Source organism: Lipophrys pholis (genome assembly GCF_963383615.2).
Source record: "Lipophrys pholis genome assembly, chromosome: 4".
In the NCBI taxonomy this organism is placed as follows: Eukaryota; Metazoa; Chordata; class Actinopteri; order Blenniiformes; family Blenniidae; genus Lipophrys; species Lipophrys pholis.
In genome coordinates, this window is record NC_137637.1 from 9,480,027 (window position 1) to 9,499,711 (window position 19,685).

The 19,685-nt window shown below is 41.3% G+C and overlaps 1 protein-coding gene across 1 annotated transcript in view; it reads left to right on the plus strand.

The window, feature by feature from the left end:
• The window catches only part of LOC308108549 (integrin alpha-5-like), a 103,451-nt gene extending 85,778 nt beyond the window's left edge, over positions 1-17,673 (plus strand). The window contains exons 20-30 of the mRNA XM_080461595.1: positions 4,828-4,978; positions 5,774-5,866; positions 6,153-6,232; positions 6,964-7,044; positions 7,137-7,242; positions 11,192-11,350; positions 11,435-11,539; positions 14,413-14,529; positions 14,637-14,738; positions 14,825-14,947; positions 15,872-17,673. Coding sequence (XP_080317721.1) covers positions 4,828-4,978; positions 5,774-5,866; positions 6,153-6,232; positions 6,964-7,044; positions 7,137-7,242; positions 11,192-11,350; positions 11,435-11,539; positions 14,413-14,529; positions 14,637-14,738; positions 14,825-14,947; positions 15,872-15,955 — 1,201 coding nt within the window. The 3' untranslated portion in view covers positions 15,956-17,673. The remainder of the gene's footprint in view (positions 1-4,827; positions 4,979-5,773; positions 5,867-6,152; positions 6,233-6,963; positions 7,045-7,136; positions 7,243-11,191; positions 11,351-11,434; positions 11,540-14,412; positions 14,530-14,636; positions 14,739-14,824; positions 14,948-15,871) is intronic.
• The last annotated feature ends 2,012 nt before the right edge of the window (positions 17,674-19,685 follow it).

The following is a 19,685-nucleotide window of genomic DNA, read 5'->3' on the forward strand; positions in this document are numbered from 1 at the left end:
CTGCAGAACCTCCTTCCAGAGGGTAACAGAGAGAACATGACGCTCTGGAGGCAAACATTGTGTCATTGTCCATCGACTGAAAATGTGCAGAAAAACTATTTACTACGGCTGTTTTGTGCACGTGCAGTAACAGCGTTTCCTCTGTCTTCACTGAGCCAAAGTGTTTTCAGAAAGTTGCGTTTTCCCCCATTTCCACAACAATGGAGTCGGATCATTGTCTAAAAGTTCCACCTTGGGAGTTGTTTTCAAAAAGTTCAGTTTTCAGTGGCTCTGAGCACCATTGTGCAAACACCCCCTAAAACTCAAGTTTTCACTTGTGATTGTCAGTTAAATTGGGCTTTAATCACCATGCACAGGATAGAAGATACATTTTATCCCCGAAGGTCAAAATATTTTAAATATAGGTCAGCCTATTATTGTTCAGCAACATATGTCAACTTCCTTCACCGATATAAGAACATTGATTGAAATCCACAGACCTGTTACAAACCGACAAATCTTCAACCAATGATGGACACATAGAGAAAAGTTTTTCTATTTCAGGAGTGAGATCGACTAAATCTTGAGGGACACATGAGAGTGAATATTTTTGTCAGCAGACGATGATAAAACATTTACAGCCAAAAGCATGCATGAGCAAGAGCTGAGTGAATGATCACCAGCTCTTAAAGAGACCACACATTTTTGTTAATTAATCTTTGTTTGTTGGTGAATGGAGAGCAGCCAGACTTTTGGCAGTCCATTCACAAAGCCATCACACACACACACACACACACACACACACACACACACACACACACACACACACACACACACACACACACACACACACACACACACACACACACACACACACACACACACACACACACACACACAGTTTCTCCTCGCGGCCGGCCGACTGTTATGAGTAGTGTTTTGCATTACGGTCCCGCCATGTGATTTCTCTTAGCTGCAGAAATACAATCAGCTCTGTAGGTTTTCCCATGAAAACCCAAAGAGCTGCGTTTGCTGCTGCCCTGGGATCAAACTGCAGTGATTCAGCAGATTCTCCCAGCAAGAATTTCTCTTCGCCGACACTCAGTAAGAAGCAGGGTTTTTCTCCTGCCGGACATCTGTCGCTGGAGTTTCACTCCGACCCTCTGGCTTCGTGTTTGCTTTTCTGAACTTCAGGACCTTCTGTTGTAATTCTCAGTGTTTTCACATCTCGATGCGGGTGCGTGCATGGTATCTGTGGCAGTTTCTGTGTTTTGGGGATCTGCGCTGCTTCCTCTGTGCTCGCTTAATTAAAGTCATCTGGTTGTTGTCTTACCTAGCGAGAGGTCACTGCGTCCAGACCCTGGTAAGATGTGGAGGGAGGGGCGGAGGAAGAGAAATGAAAGAAGAAGCCTGATCCCAGCCAGGACCCTCCACCCCCCCACCCCTCTTCCTCTCGATAGAAACATGAATTTACTAGCATTGGGGGGAGGGTCGCTCTCGCAGGGTGTTGAGAGGATTTATTACGACAAGGGGGGGGGGTTCACGGCGAGGGTCTGTTTCCTGAGACAAATCGCAGTGAGCGGATTTGGGTCGTTTCCCAAGTCCAGGAGGCGAAGAGCAGATATGCAGCAGGAGTAATGACTGAGGGGGACTGAGAGAAACAGATGCATTGTGTGGACGGACCTGCAGCCGCTGCTTCTCCTTACGGTTTACGTTGTGAGTTTTGCGCATGCTCTGCAGAAAGTGACTCCAAGTGGACCAGACAACACAGAGAGCTTGAACGAAATGTGTGTCTTTGAAAAAAGATTAGATGGAAATAGACCATTCTAATGCATTCTGGACTACTAAATACCACATTGTGACATGTAGATTTAGCTTCTTTACCGTAATAAATTTCCTTTTCTCCTTGACATATTGGCCAATACAATCCAATACACTTTCTTGCTTTGTTAAAAAGTTGTCTTTTTTCTTTTAAGGTAATAGCTTGTTTTCATTGGTGCTGGTTTTCACTTGTGCCTGTACCTGCGTAACTGTAACTGTACCTGTAATTGTACCTGTACCTGTAACTGACTCAACTCACTCCAAACTTTACTACATGTACTTGTTTATGCCCCCTGCAGTTGACATATTGCTTCTATCTGCACCCCTAAACTGAGAACCTGTAGACTCTGAACTCTGAACTTCTATTATCCTCTTATTAGTTTTTAATTGAATATTAGATGCTTATTTGTTCTCTGCAAGCCTCCTATAGCTCGGTCCCAAGACCTTAGTATGTCACAGTCACACATAAATTGGGATGGAGCAAGCATGATTGTCAATACTTATTTCAAAATCAACATTTTCACAGCAAAAGATATTTTATTTTTCAATGAAAAGCATGAATCATGTGCAGTGGAAATGAAAAATCAGATCTATCATACATCCATAAAATCAGTCCCACCTGTGTGGGTTCCTCAGCATTTTGAAAAAATATTTTTGTCCAAATTCCTCCCCGCTGCCTCAGCTTTGGAGCGTATCAGAATAAGTCAGAGAATTACAAACCAATCATAGGCCGCCTATCAAAACGTATATACCACATTGTATCAATTGACCAATCACATTGCTCGTTACTGGGCGTAATGCAAACCGGAAGTCAGTTGTGACTCGTTAACTTGAGCCAATGATTTTGGCGAAAAAAGACGAATTCAGGCAAAATTAGACGGTGACAAGTAGTGATGGCCATTATACACATATTTTAGAGGTTTGAGCAACTTGTCCGCTATTTTTTTGTCCCGTCTTTCCCGAAAATGGACCGTCCAAATGACGGCTGGACGACTCGCTGTCTAAAACCACCTTGAGCATAGACCATCGTTCAAAGTTCTCACGGACACGAGTCAAAAGTGACTCAAAATTGCCTTTATATAAATCTGCTTAGTTACGTGTGACGTGGACTTCCCAGATATGTAAAAATAGATTGGGCAAGTTTAAAGAGGAAATTATGCAGTGGAAAGCTTGTTGCAGCAGCATTTATGGGGATTATTTCACTTTTTTTTCAAGTTTAATTTATAACCTGATATTTCACCAAATGAAGTGAGAGTAGTAAGGGCAGCAGGAACAGAAACAGCTAGATTAGAAATGTACACGAGCAAATCATCGGCATCAGCACTTAAGTGTATTAAAATCTGTTTTAATAACAAAGCAAAACCACTTTTGCTCCAAGAAGGAGACGGTCTGCTCGCCGTCAGTTAGCCTGTAACTCTGGTATAGAGAATTCAAGAGCTAAGATACAAAGTCAACCGTTTTTGGTTTTTTTGGTTGTTTTATGTAATTACGCCCTGTTCAAATTCAAATAATCAAATCTGGCTCACACTGATAAAGGTTTGCTGTATATCAAGGGTGTCAAACATAAATCCTGTGGGCCAGAACCGGCCCCCAAGAGGCTCCAATCCAGCCTCCAAACCCAAAGAAAAGTGTAAAAATCTCACACATAACATTTATTTTTCTAAACAAACTTCTGAAGAGTAGCGGGCAAAACACAACACTGAGACCTGAGCTGAGATATCGGTGATACTACCATGAAAACCTACAAATTAGCATTAGCCTCACCGGGGTAAATCACTGTCGTAACTTACTCTGAACCTCTAACCTGCTCCAAAGCTGGTTATGTTCTGGGTAAGAGACAAATGAGCATATAAGCTCCGCCTCCTGACCAATTGGATCTTTTGTAAAATGACCTGCCCATTCTTCTATTCTTGACTTGTTCCCAAGTCTGTTTAGCTCCACAAGGGTTTCATCTAAAATAATGAGGCTAATAATCATGATCACACCTGACAGAACTGCAGAAACATGAGTTCATGGAGAGCACAGCTACTCGTACAGTCACGGTAAAGAATTAATATTCCAACACATGTCACGCTCACACGAACCAACAGAATGGAAAATATAAACTAAAAGAAGAGCAGTGAGGAAGCACTGCCTGAAATGTTTCTGCTGTTATAAATTAGAATTGAGTGATCACAGTGCTGTCCGTTTATATTGTTCAATGAATTAATATCGTACAAAGTCACTTTTAGCCTGGTGGATCTGTTTTAATTCTTCATATTCTCAGAGACTAACTACTCCTGTATGGTAAAGTAAGCTGCGCTGCAGGGTTACTCGGTGTGTGTGATTGGTCAGACGCTGGAAACGCCACTCCTTTCATGTGAATGCAAACTGATCCTGAAGGGAAAACACTGGGTTGAACTATCGAGTTGATAACCTGCTTCATGTTAATGCTTTTCAGAATCACGCGTGTCTGGGTAAGTTAATCTAGGTAATAGAGATATCCTGGCTATGATTATCACGGGTCGTAGTATAGGTACCAGGTGAACTGGAGGCCAGTCAGCTTGTCAAACTCAAGATAAAATTGTTTAGCTACTTCATGTCTTAAGATAAGATATCCTTTATTTATCTCACATGTGGAGAAATTTGCAGTGGTGCAACAGGATAGTAAAGAGAAAGAAGCACACATAGCAGAAACTAAAAAAGCAGATTATACATCGTCAACCCTTCAACCACAGTTCAAAGGCCGCACACAGCCCAGTTTCATCTCCACTGGTCGATACCAGTGACAAAAAATTGTGTTTTGTCTCCCGTTGTTAATGTTTAGAGCGTATTGTTCGCTGCTTAGATGTGTGTGGCTTTATTACTGTAGCCTGTAGCTAACAACAAACAGTGACAACTAATAGCCCAACATGAAAACCACATCGTTTTCTGAATTGATGCGCTTTCACTTGAAACGTTGTTGTGTAAAACGGGGCCTTAGTTGATGGGACTATATGAGACTGAAACCTTCAGTTGAAACGTAACGTTGTTGTTTTCTCCTAACAGCGACAGGACGGAAGTTTACCTGGGCGATGAAAACTCTTTGAGCCTCACCTTCAACGCCCGGAATGAAGGAGAGGGAGGAGCGTATGAGGCCGAGCTCTACGTGATGCTACCTCCCGAGGCCGACTACAGCGGGATCACACGAAATAACGCGGTGAGGAGGCAGAACACGCTCAGGGTGGATGTAGAGGAAAACTGTACTCTGTCTTCAATGAGGGGGAGATCGAAAGAAATGGAAAGAAATGACGTCTGGTTCTCACCAAAAGACGGTTCGAAACCACCACTCCACCAACACCATTTACTGATGGAAAATGTGACTTGGAAGGACATCCAGATGTCCTTCCAAGTCACATTAAAAAAAAAAATCATATCTATTTTCCAGTTTTATGCTTCAGTACATGTCAGAACCCGTACTTTCTTACTTTTACTTAAGTAAAGAAGCAGGGTACTTTTGCTATTACCAAAGTCTTTTTTTACACAAGTATCTGTACTTCACCCTTTATCAGAAAAGTGAGTGGTCGAGTCCTCATTTCTCCCAAATTACATGAAGATAGGTATAGCTTTGGTCAAATTGTAAAAATGTTGTTTCTCTCACTGGCTTCAAAATATGGAAAAATACTATTGGAAAATGATCACATGCACTGTGATCATTTTCACAGATCACAGTAGGCTATTTAGATTATTCAAACGTAATACTAATAATAATAATGTCTGATTTTATTGTCCTAAATTCCTGGAAGAAACACATCAAATGACATTTATTTTTCAACTGTTGTTAATAAGTCTGATCTTGGTAAATGTTACTCTTTAGAATTGATTTTATGATATATTTTGGCCTAAAAGGACATTTTCACATACTTCAAAAAGTCAGTCAAGTGGCCTACTTCTGTCTTTCCATTTGCGTCATGTTTCCTGTTATATATACATATATATTGTGTGTTGGTTCCAGAGTCTGAGCCAGCTGACGTGCAGCTACGAGGCAGAAAACCAAACCCGCTATCTGGTGTGCGATCTGGGAAACCCCATGAAGTCTGGTACCAGTGTAAGAACCAACAACGCCCATGTGTGGTGTTTTGACTCTCTTCCCTCACGTTCAGTGTCCCAGAAGAATTAACTCAAGTCTGCTGGCATAATTGACTCACAAGATATTTTCACATGATAAAACATCGATACAAATGTACACAAGCTCTTTTTTTTCCTGTCTTCAGAAATTGGCCCAAAAGCCACAATATTACTTGCAGATCAGTTGAGCTGAAATGTGAACTTTCTTTTCCATTTCTGTCGCTCAGGAGTAATTTTTTGCCCTTGTCTCTTTGTGAATTGATCAGTTATGGGGAGGCCTTCGATTCACCGTACCCAGACTGAACGACACCCACAGCACTGTCCAGTTTGAGCTTCAGATACGAAGGTAAGTCTCTTTTCAGAGAACCTCGCAGTGGACATGCGGTGGAACCACGGTGGAATAGACTGCAGCTCAATGTTACTGCAAAGTTTTCCTGTTTCTTTTTAAATTGGTTAAAGTTTGGTAAAATACTACTACTATTACTAATTCTAATAATAATAATAGTAGTAGTAATACTACATATTATTTGAAGATATTTGGCACTCACTCAGCTTTTGTACAAAGGGAGATGATGGTAGCTATCAAGCATGGTAGTTAGACAACCTGCTATCAAGCATTTCCATTGTCTCTTAAAGGTTTTAGTTTGATTTTCTTCGAAAACTTTAGTATCAGCGGGTTTTGATCACAAGGTAGGGAGGGCTTACCTTGATTGGGATTGACTAAACTCCAGATGACACTATATAGGGTTTGATTTCTGATTGGCTTGTTGGAGCACACGCTTTATAAAAATTTGAAACAAGCCAGGAAAAGATGACAGACTTGTATGTGGACGCATATTACCATTGGAAAACTATTAGAAAGTGAATTTTTCAAGAATGTAGTCCTATTGAAGAATCTGGACTGTTTTCAAAAATTTGCTGTAGCTCTGAGCACAGTTGTGGTGAAAACCGGCACCCAAACGCTACGAAAGTTTCCAGTATTCACTCCAAAACATTGTCATGTAAACAGGGCCTTCCATAGTGTGAGACAGCTTTGTAATGTGATAAAGGCATCTAGTGTTTTTGTGTTCATTACAGTAAAAATGTAAACAACTCCGAGAGTGAGGTGGCGCTGTACGAGCTGGAGGTGGCAGCCATGGCTGAAGTCATCCTGCAGGGGTGAGGCCTCACTCTTCACTCCACCATTGAGTGCTACACGTTATACAGTCGTACAGTGTTGAAGTGACCGTGTGTTTATGTGTTTCTCTCAGTGTTTCTCGACCTGACAAGGTGGTCTTCCCTCCTCCCAACTGGACTGCTCGTCAGAGTCTGGTGGAGGAGCAGCACGTTGGGCCGGAGCTCCAGCAGGTCTACGAGGTAACTCTTTTCTATTCTATTCTATTCTATTCTATTGAAATCTGAGAATCCTCTATGTGGAGTTTGCCTTTTCTCTTCCTGGTGCAGTATACTATATATGTATTCTTCTGTCTTTGCTCTGTAACATCAGGCTGCGTGACGTTGAAACTTCATGACAAATTGAAAGGTAGAATTTTCAGTCTGTTTTAAGAAACTGTAGCAATAAAATTGAATAATGACTGTGAACAATAGGGAAAGAAAAGGAAATAACAATAAAGAAGTAAATAGTGACAGAGCCTTAATGGCTCATTTATGCTCCTTTTATCTTCTACAGTTAATTTGTGTCGTCCAAAGTCTAATTTAAACTCAAACGATACGTGAAGGTTAATGTATTTTCTCAAACCAAATAAGGATGACTGTGTTCTTAATATTATCTAGGCTGTAATGTACAATGGCAATGAATATTGATTGATCAATTTGATCAATCAGAAACATAAAATAGATTGATTCAACAAGATCAACTAAATCATCAAAATGAGCAGTTTGTATAAAAACACCACAATTTGTTTGGGTTTTATTTGTTTTTTTATATTTCAAATATTTTTTATTGGTTTTTAAAGCTGACAAAAAAGAACAATAAATTAACAAAATACAATAACAAAATAAACAGCAGGGTTGAGCAGATATATTTCCATGTACATAATAACAGAGAACAAGTGGCAATGTGTACAATAAACAGTAGCAGAAAGAACTGTAACCTGGTTAATGAAAACGCACTTGCCCTCCCGTCCTCCCATCCCAACTTTTCAGAACTAAACTAAACTAAACTAAACTAAACTAAGACACCATATTTATGCAAGCAGTGAGACAAGGCAAGTCCCACAGAGCCCAGCGGTGTATTGTGGGTCAAGGGTCAAGTCAGGACATATTTTGAGCAGATGTTTGAGTGTCATGGAAGTAAGATGAGAAAGTCTCCCAGGTTCTATAGAATTTGTCTGATGAGCCGTGGACTGATGCACGGAGCTTTGATTGATTGATTGAGATATTTATTTCGAATATGTAAACACAAGTATCAAGTAAATAAGTATGGATATTAAATATATATATGTGTACATACATACATACATACATACATACATACATACATACATACATACATACATACATACATACATACATACATACATACATACATACATACATACATACATACATACTCATAATGGTGTGTGAATGTGTGTGTGAATGGGTGAAAGTGATGAGCTATGTAAAGCACTTTGGGGCTGTTGTCAGTGAAAAGGCGATATATAAGTGAATCCATTTATCATTTATTTATAGACTCATATACATACATCTAAAACAATTTCACAAGGCAAAAGAATTATTCCACACTTCTAGACTACATCTAAATATTTGAAAAGGAGTGAGAAGAAGTGAACAAACACTTATTTAATCCCACCCATTTTCCATAAATTATTGTTTGTTAATTTGATCATTTCCAGCTTCCTAATTATTTGTAGAATATTCAATTTGTGTTTATACATGTAAGATACATTCAAAGTATATACAAATATGATACTACCTATTTATGATTAGTTATTAGTTTTTCTAATATTTTGGAGAATTGCGGAACTAGTTAGACAAGCCTGTAGTTTGTGAAGTGGTCTTAGTTCCCAGTTTTGTCTCGAGGTATTACCTTTGCTATTTTCATTTTGTTTGGAAATAAACCCTTTTGGAATGATAAGTTACAGATGTATGTTAAAGGTTTTGAAATTCCCTCAATGACTTTTTTTACTAATATCATATCAATGTCATTCACATCAGTAGACTTTTTGTTTTTACGTTCTTTAACAATATCCAGTATTTCTTTCTCCTCCACTGGTTTAAGAAACATTGAGCTCGAATTTCCCTCTATCAGCCTTTCAGGTTTTTCTCCAGTTGCTCCTGGGTTTGAGATCCTTGCTGCTAAGTCAGGTCAAACATTTACAAAGAAATTATTCAATTTGTCTACTTTGTCCTGCATATTATCAAGTTCTTTATCTTTATCAATGAAATACCTAGGATGCGTTGTTAGACTAGTGCTATTTCTTATAAGACTGTTCTGTATATTCCATATTCCTTTAATATAGTTTTTGCAAAATTCAAGTGTTTTTCTACAATATTCTTTTTTACTTTTCCTTATAATATGAGTTAAGTTGTTTTTTTATTTTTTATATTTATTTTCTGCCTCTTTAGTTCTTTGTCTTATGAAATCCCTGTAACGTGTATTTATTCTTTTTGCAGGCATTTCGTAGTCCCTTTGTGATCTATGGACAGTTACTGTATTTAGAATTTCTGTTATATTCTTTGATTGGACAATGTTTATCGTAGAGTGACCTAAAAGTTTCCAAGAATGTTTCATATGCACTGTCAGCGTCTTTCTGTTGGTATATCATACCCCAGTTCTGTAGCAGTAGCTCGTTCTTCAGTGCACTGATGGCTTCCTCTGTCCTTACTCGTCTGTATTGTATTTGTTTGTTTGGCTTGTTATTCCTGAAAATGTCCAAACTGAGACATGCCATTACATCTTGAAGCCATTGTTTAAGTCTTGGCGAGGCAGCACCCTTTCATTTCAGCAAGACTGCACGTCTTGCTAACGGCAAAGCAAAGGTAACCATACGACGCTCAGCAGATGTCAGATGTGGGCCGTCTCCACCAGGAACACCAGTCAGGGCCACGACAGCATTAGGATCCAAGGTCTTCTTTAAAAAAATTTGGAAGACGTCTGTCCAGAATCTTTGAAGCTGGGGGCATAGCCAGTACATATAGATCAGTGGAGCATCATCGCTTTGTCACAGATGGGAGTAATATTTTGGTAGAATTGAGATAATTTAGTCTTTGACATGTGAGCCCTGTGGACCAGCTTGAATTGAAGAAGGCCTTGCACACTGACGATTGATTTATTTATCAACACTTTCCCAGAATTCATCAGGTATCAGTCCCAGGTCCCCCTGCCATGATGTCTTAATTCTGTCCAGAGGCGTATATTTCAACTTTGAAATGCTACTGAATATTGTGGACAAGGTGCCTCTTGAAAAAGGGTTAAGTGTGAGAAAAGTGTCGATTGGGTTGGTGGCAGGTTCTAGAGGACAACGATAAGATTGAGCGTATATATTGCCTGATCTGAAGGTATCTGAAGAAGTGTGATTGAGGCAGGCCATGTTGCTCAGACAGTTTATTAAAAGAGTCGAAGCAGCCATCTTTGAACAGGTCTCTGAGACATTTGATGCCTTTCTCATGCCAGGTCTGAAAGGTTGAATCAGTTAGTGAAGGAGCAAACAGGTGGTTAGGAGCAACTGGGCATAGAAGTGAACTGTCCTTGTGACCGAAGGCCTTCCGAAACTGGATCCACACCTTAAGAGAAGGTGTACAACTGGATAGTTGTTTTTTTGTTTTTTACTTTTTTTGCTGCTGTTGCAACTTAAAATCAGGTTTGAACTTTTGAGGTTATAATGAGTTATACTCTGTTGTGGTGACAGTGATATTAATACATTTTCTGCATTTGATTTTAAACCAGCTTGTGACTGTAATCACCTCTTGACCCTTGTAATGGAAAATGTAATACATTGTGTGAAATATGTTAGATTTCCTTTAAATAATAAAAATAATCCATCCATCTTCTCCCGCTTATCCGTTTCCACGGGTGACAGTCTGAGCACTGTCACTCAGATCACATTGCACCGATTAAGAACCTTCCTGCAGGTGGTGAGCCCACGGGAAGGTGGCGCCCGGCGTGGGACGTGCCAGTAAACATACACTGTGTCACTTTCAGTTATTTGACACCTGCAGGATTGTTATATTTTGTTTATACATGATTAGAACAATGAAATGATGTTGAAAGAAACTATTAAAATTAGGGACGCACTGACACCAATCCCAGTATCTCTGATTAAGTTGAATGATCTCTCTGTGCCTCTTGCTGCACCTCCAGCTGGTGAATAATGGTCCCAGCGTGGTGAGCGTCTCCACGCTGGAGCTGAGATGTCCTCTGAAGGCTCACGGCTACCAGCTGCTCTACCCAGTGGAGGCGGCCCTCGAGGGGCCGCTCATCTGTTCTTCCAGAACGACCTTCAACGCACTCAAACTCAAGGTGAGGACCCTCACTGCTGAGGCCGTTCCCCCCTCCCCACACCTACGTCTGTTTCTGAACATCTGATTGTGTTTCTGTACGCAGCTTCAGCCTCCAGCAGCACCTCCGGCCTCACTGACCTCCAACAGCGAGCACCACATCCAGAGGAGGGAGGCGTCCAGAGACCCGCTGGCAGAACACGGAAACCTGGTGAGACACACACACACACACACACACACACACACACACACACACACACACACACACACACACACACACACACACACACACACACACACACACACACACACACACACACACACACACACACACACACACACACACACAGAGAGAGAGACTAGCGTCGAGTCTTCGGCTCCATCACACGGTGGTGGGAGGCAGCTCGGCCCTCCTTATGAAGCGATTATATCCTAATGAGGTTATATTTTCAGGAGAGGAAACAGAGATTCTCATAATGTCCTCTGCTCATCATTTCCTGCTACATGCTGGGATTGTCAGATTAATGATGTTTGCAATCAGTGACTCTGATCTGAGAGTCACACAGAGGTTACAGAGAACATGAAGTCCGGCTCACAAGCGTCAACAAACTTTTCCATCTGCAGCAGAAGAGTGAAACAATCTCTCCTGGGGCCTATACTATGACCCATGATAACTATATCCAGGATCTCTCTTTGTTTCCTGGGTTGGCTCACCCAGACACGTGCGATTCTGATAAGCGTTAATATGAAGCAGGTTATCAACTCACTAGTTCAACCCAGTGTCTTCCCCTCAGGATCAGTGCGCGTTCACATGAAAGGGGCGGAGTTTGCAGCGTCTGACCAATCATACACATGGAAGAACCCTGCAGAGCAGTCTACATATTACTGAAGGAGCAATTATTCTCTGACAATATGTAGAAAGTAATTCCTTATAATTATAATTATAATTTTATAGAATATGTAGAACTAAAACACATCCACCTGGCTCAAAGCAACATTGCTGCCACGTCCAAAGCCAGAACATTCCCGACCTCGTGAGATTATACCATATTAATTCATCAGCAATATAAACGGACAGCACTGTGATCACTCAATTTCACTTTATTACAGCAGAAACGTGTCAGGCAGAATTTCCTCACTGCTCTTCTCTTAGTTTATATTTTTTCTATTCAGCTGTTTTGAGGCGGAGTTTCCTCTGTGTGTGTGTGTGTGTGTGTGTGTGTGTGTGTGTCTGTGTCTGTGTGTTTTGTGTTGGAATATTAATTAATCACCGTGATGGCATGAGTAGTTCTGCGCTCCATAAATGAATGTTTCTGCTTAAATTAATGCTCTCTTTGCTCCCCTGCGCTCAGCTCTGAACCCACGCACCAATCACGATCATTCAACAATGGGCAGGTCATATTCAGAGAGATCTGATTGGTCAGGAGGTGGAGCTGTTACGCTCGCTGTGATCTTATCTGGAACGTATCCTTCTTGGGAGCAGGTTAGACATTAAGAGCAAGTTGCCGCAGTGATTTATCCCTGTAAGAAGTGAACAAGCGTTGTAGTACAGAAAACATCATAGTACAGAAAACCCAGGGTTAATACTTGAAGTTTTCTCAATAAGAGAAAATCTGAGTCAAGTCAAGTCACATTTATTTATATAGCACTTTAATACAGCTGTGGCTGAACAAAAGTGCTTCACATAAAAGACAAAGTAAACAAATTACAATAGAAGAGTAAAAACAGTGAAATACAGTAAAACAAACAATATGATTGGCAACAATAAAACCAGGCACAGAGTCTCAAACATGGTTAAAAGCCAAGGAATAAAAATGAGTCTTAAGATTAATTTTAAAAGTGAACAGTGAGGGGTACTGTCTGACGGGCAGTGGTAGCTCATTCCACAACAGAGGGGCTGCAACAGAAAAAGCTCTGTCCCCTCTGAGCTTTCGTTTGGACCTCGGTACCTCCAGAAGAAGCTGATCATCTGACCGGAGGCACTAAGCAGGGGTGTAGGGGTTGAGCAGCTCAGAGAGGTCGGGCGGGGCGAGACCATTCAGAGATTTAAAAACAAATAAAAGAATCTTAAAACGAATTCTAAAATGCACAGGCAGCCAGTGGAGAGAAACCAGAATGGGCGTTATGTGCTCCCTCTTACCTGCTCCAGTTAGAAGGTGGCCTGCAGCGTTCTGGACTAACTGGAGACGTGTGAGGGAGGACTGGCTGACTCCAACATAAAGAGCGTTACAGTAATCCAGCCGGGATGTAATAAAAGCACGGATTACTGTTTCAAAGTGCTGCCTTGCCAGAATGGTCTTCAGCTTTGTAAGCCTTCTGAGGTGGAAGAAGCTGGACTGAACCACTGCCCTATTCTGAGAGTCCAATTTAAAATCACTGTCCATTCTAAAACCTGGGTTTAAATCCACTGGCTTCACATGTGGAGCCAGGGGACCCTGCTCGAAAAGAGGGGGTTCACAGGAGCCACTGCGCCCGAACACCATCACCTCAGTTTTGTTTTCATTGAAACATAGAAAGTTAAAAGTCATCCAGGCTTTAATGTCATCAAGGCCTCTTTTCTAAAATCTTTGAGATAAAAAGCAGCTTTTAAATGGGCCTAAAATTAGCCAAGACAGCCTGGTCAAGGCCTGGTTTCTTATGAAGGGGCTGCACCACTGCATGTTTAAAAAGCACAGGAACACCAGGTGAAAGGCTGCAGTTAATAATCGTGAGGATGAGCTGCCCTATGCTGTGAAAGATTTCTTCCTGGCGGGAACCTGAGGGCTTCATATGTGCAACCACATCCTCTAAAAGTTGCAATGTCACTGGTTCAAACTCGTCGAATGTAACTATGAGGAGCAGAGTCAGAGGGATCAGAGCCAGGAGCTGCAATCAGTGTCATGGTACAGGCCCCTGGTCTTCAACATTTCCTCTATAAAAGCCACAGTGATTTATTTACAAGAAAAAAACAACCTCACCTAACATGTCGCAGTGAAAGCCTTCAATGAATCAAAATGAATGAATGACGCTAAATGTTTGGGGTCCATTGTCATTTAACATCGAGACGGTGTGTGAAGTCGTTTCCAACACGGTGTCCTTCCACAGACCTGCAGTGGTGCAGTGGAGTGCTGGCAGCTGCAGTGCGACGTGGGGCTGCTGGAGAAAGGAGGCAGGGTCATCCTCACTGTGCGATCTCGACTCTGGGCTGAAACCTTCATGGAGGTCAGACTGCATGTCGCACTCACAATCAAGTACTCTCCTGCTCTCTAATGGATGTTTGGTCCATTTCTAATACTTATATTAAATGTTCCTTCTTTGTTGATCCACAGCGGGCTAACAAGCAGTACACCCTCGAGTGCGTTGCTCAGTATAAAGTGGAGAAGATGCCATATTCTATTCCTCCCAAATTCAAGCCATCGGGATCCAAAAAGGTACATTTATAATTTCAACATGCTTGTAGACTAACAGTTCGCCAGTGAACATAACTGGAGAGGCTCTGCTGTTTCCTGTTGTGCAGGTGGAGACGGCTGTGATGTGGACCAAACCTGACAGTCATTTGTCTGTTCCCGTGTGGATCATCATCCTGGCTGTGTTAGCCGGCCTGCTGTTACTGGCCTTGCTCGTATATCTACTGTACAAGGTAAATGACAAGCTAATGGATGGCAGCTAATTACACTGTTATAGCACAGAGAACAAATCAACAGCGTGAAAAGAGAGTAGAAAGCCATCAGTTCAGTCTGTGTGTGATGATGGGACGAAACCATCAATTCTCATCTTTGTGATTTTTGTGTTTTTATGGCAACATGTTGAAAACGGCAAGGAAACGGCAAAGAAACGGCAGAAACGATGTAGTTAGAATGCTGGGCCACTAGTGGGTGCTGTTTGTGTTTGTTATGTAAGCAGGGGCTCTGGACCCGCTCTCTTGGAAATATACAGATATTGGCTGAACCTTCCACAAATATTATGCCTCTGAAGAATGATGTGCAATTTTCTCTCTTGGTCAAGTACTTTTACACGATAATATTTGTGTGAAAACGCAAAACTTATGTTGCGTTTTGGAAGTCTGTTTACACAATAATAGTGCTCGAAATGACTGAAAATGAACATTTTTGAATACTCTCTGACTACGTCTTGGTGTACACATGGGGAAATGCTGCTTTTCTGAAATGCTGTGAATGTTGGTGTTGTCTGAACGCATGTGTGTGTGGTTTCATTACGAAAACAAACAACAGCATCTACTAGTGGCCCAACATGAAAACTACATCGTTTTCAGCATTTCCGGCAGTTCAACGAAAACAGACAATGTTTTCAAAATGTTGTGGTGTGAACACGAAACTTTTCGGAAAAGAAAATGCAAAAACAATAAATTTTCAATGGAAACGCTGTCGTATAAACAGGGCCACAGAGAGTCGTGTTCACATATCAGCTTCCACAGCAATCAAGTTTGGGCACTATTTTCTCATTTTTGTAGCCTTAAGTCAAAATCTGCAATTCTGAAGTGTATGGTTTGAGCTTTAGTTCTGGTTTTGGACTTGACAACTGATCTTACCACTTTCCGCTCCAGATGGGCTTCTTTAAAAGACCAGATCCATATGGCACCACCATGGAGAAGGCCCAGCTTAAACCCCAGGCTTCCTCTGAAGCTTGAATCCAGGAGGATCCCTCCGCGACTGTTCCCAAGAACTGGAAGCGCCGTCTCTTCTCCCAGACAAACATTGGAAACTTTCTACGACGAGCTGGCAGCCCATGTATAAAGGCACAATTATAGGTGCTGTATCACTGGAAGACACAATATCTGGTGCTGCACTAAAACGGCAAAGCAGAAAAGAGGACGGGGGTCTGGCAGTTCTTTATGCACTGCTATCTGTGAACAATGCGTCGTAGAATCTGAGCTTTCTCAGAGGCTCGTCTTTGTGGGGATTTTCTACCAACAGTGTTAAAACCTGCCTCCAACTGAAGGCAATAAAGCTACAGCATTTCTTCATGTTTGCAATCCCCGTGTTGAATATTTCTGGAAACTTTGTGTGAGCAATACACCAGTTGTAATTTATGGAACAGTGTTTTCCCATGGTTTGTTGAATGTTGTACTGTACTGTCTGCAGGTAAAAACCCTGACCCTGTTTATCTTGAACTCTTTCCTCTCCCATATTGGGAGGTCCTCTGTGTATGATGTAATGTTTTCAATGTGTTATGAGCTATTGGTGTTGTTGCCCCGAATAAAGCCTCATTTTGTATACCCACTCATCATGTCATGGATGTGTCAGATGTCACTTAACGGAGACAGAAGAGAACTCGTTTTAGTAAGAAATATGGTTTTGCGGTGTGAAATAAGTTGCTCTTGCTTGTCCTTCCTGTTTGTCAACATTTTTATGCAAAATATATTTGAAGTCACTGAAAATGATGATGAAGACCTCTGAATCTGAGCCTTTGAGAGAAAATGGAGTACTGGCCCTGAGAAGAACGGCAAAGAGCTTTTTTTAGCAGTGGTTTGTTGTCATGAAGAAGTTCACCACTGACCCAGGTAGACTCACCTTTTCACGGGACTACCTGTTGGAGGTGAGCCACTCTGTCAGAACCGGCGGGGGTTTCCCTACACACTGACGACATGCCTCCAGAGCTACTTCGTGTACACAGGAAGAAGCGAATACGAAGGAAAAGAGGGTCGAGAGGAGAGATGAGAAACATTGCGGAGGAGAGGAAGCCGGCTGCCTTTACCTGCCATAACCGTGTCAAATGTGGGATCGCTACGGAATCAAAGGAGGAACTTTCCACCCTGATCCGGTACAATCTGGACTATCACCAAACCAGTCCTTTTTGTTTCACAGAGACATGGCTGTCTGATGTTTCACACTTTGATTTGAAGGGTTTCAGCTTCATTCACTTTGACAGGGATGGAAAAAAAACACAGAAGTCAATTTGTCAAATGCGGTTTTGTTGTTTGTGTGGTCGGTCACTTCAGTGTTTGTGGGGCATGGACATCAGACATTATAAAGGACAGACGCCACATTGACCAATGTTCCCTATTGGCGCTGGCGAGCAATGGCGCCGTCATCTTGGTCCGTAGTAGGTACCAGACCGGTCCGGGCCACCAGATCTGTCTGAGGCGGGGCTTGGGCCTACTCCTTCCGATGGCGTAGCACATTACCCACATAGCACAGATCTGGTTTGCCAGAGGTGGCCCACACACGGGCCAGCATTGGACCAGCTGCAGACACAGTGCTGGTCTGAGCCTTCGTTCTTTGTCGTATGTGGCCCAATGCTGGCCCAGAACAGTTTCAGCAATGGTACCAGATGTCAGCCTAATCTATACCTTAATTAAGCCATGTAATAATGACACGTGCTTATTAAAATGCTTCAACAACAATGATACCATTTTGTAAACATTTATTTTTTAATTGAACAACTTCTGAAAATCAATTCCCAATCCTTAACAGTTCAAATACTTATCAATACAACATTCAATTAAGGCGTGCAAAACTCAAATACCTAATATAACATTCAATGAAAAAGTGTAAAAAGATATTGTAACAAAGTAAGTTTAACAATTTAAATACTTATTAAAACACTATGTTCAATTATGAAGTACAAAAATTCATTGTAACACAGTTTAACACTTCAAATACCTAAAAAGGAATTGAATGTTAACTTTGTAAGTTTAACAGTTTAAATACTTGTCAATAAAAATACATAAAGTCCAAAGATTTATTTTAACACAGTAAGATTAACAGTTTAAATACTTATCTAAATAACATTTAATGAAAAAGTGCAAAAATACATTGGAACATGGTCTTTTTGCAAACAGCAGCAACATTAGCCATCAGCCATCTAATGGCTTCAAAAGATAAAGACAGTGGTTCATGAAGCTTCATTTGGCCATCACTACTTCAAGCTCCCTTTGCAACATCACCCTCCAGGTTGTCCTCTATCTTCCAGTCATGACCGTGTCTATATTCTCCACCTCTTTTTGGAGAGATTTCTGTCCAAGCACATCAATGCCACAATACTGAGGCTGGCGGGAGTGGAGAAGGGTTCCATGTGAACAGCAGTAGAACTTAGTTCTTTTTGGTTGGCCTTTCAGACACCAATAGGTGTCTCGGCTGAACTTCCTCACTGCTCTTCTTTTAGTTTATATTTTCCATCCAGTTGTTTTGAGGCTGAGTTTCTCTTGTGTGTATTTTGTGTTGGAATATTATTTCATCATTGTGATGACACGAGTAGTTCTGCGTTCCATAAATTCATGTTTCTGCAGTTCTGTCAGGTGTGATCATTAACCTCATTATTACAGATAAACAGACTTGGAACAAGTCAAGAACAAAAACATCCTTCAAAGCTTCAGTGACCAGGATTTATTTCTCATCTCCTCTCTGCTGCAGCTCAGTGCTGAACCCGCCCACCAATCACCATCATTTAAGAATGGGCAGGTCATTTTCTAAGAGATCTGATTGGTCAGGAGGCGGAGCTCTGACTGCTTATTGAGAACATATCCTGCTCCGGGGCAGGTTAGACATTCAGTGTAAGTTGTCGGGGTGATTTATCCTGGTGAGAAGTGAATGAATGTCCCAGGGTTAATCCATGAAGTTCTCTGGATAAGAGAAAATCCAGCGTCGTAGTACAGGCTTCTGGCTACGAGTTCCCTGGTGGGCAGAAATACAGAAGAATAAGTTAATATTCTTAAAATTCAAACAATAATAATGTTTCATCTTACCTGTGAAAAGTAATTTCCCGAGCCCTACTTTCAACAGTCCGCCGATTCATCCAGAAATACACCACAGGCTGATCTGGTGTCTTGGAGTCTCTTCTGCTGCAGTTTGTGTTTACAGGCTGGACACAGCGGCAGCCATGCGGCGGCGACTCTTTATTATGTCCATGATGGACATGACTCAGTCGCTTTATATCTCAGTCCATTAAAGGTAACAAGTCTGATTTATTCGCTCCCATTATCACTTCCAGGTCATCTCAGGGTCACCTCCGGACTTGTGCCCCTCTTTTTCTGGTAGAGATTGTATTCGTAAATTTGTATCGCCACTTGTCAATTTGTATCTGAGCTTGTAAAAGCTTTTCACATTATGTTAATTTGTTTTCTGAAATCTAAGTGGGTTTCAGGACTTGTGTTTTGTTTTTTGATATGCAAAAATGTTTTCCAAAATGTAAATTTGTCTCACATTTTGTAAGTGTTTCACATGTTGTAATGTTGCTTTGCACCTCTCACAGTACTGTCAACAGCAAGTGGGCATCAAACTTCACTGTGAGAGAGACTGAGTGCTGCAAACACTAGGAACTGATGAGTGTGTCCTTCAGACCACACTACCTCACCGTGAAGTTTTACAAAAATAACTGTGATTTTAGTTTATGTATCAGGTCCTGATTTTAGTCAAGCT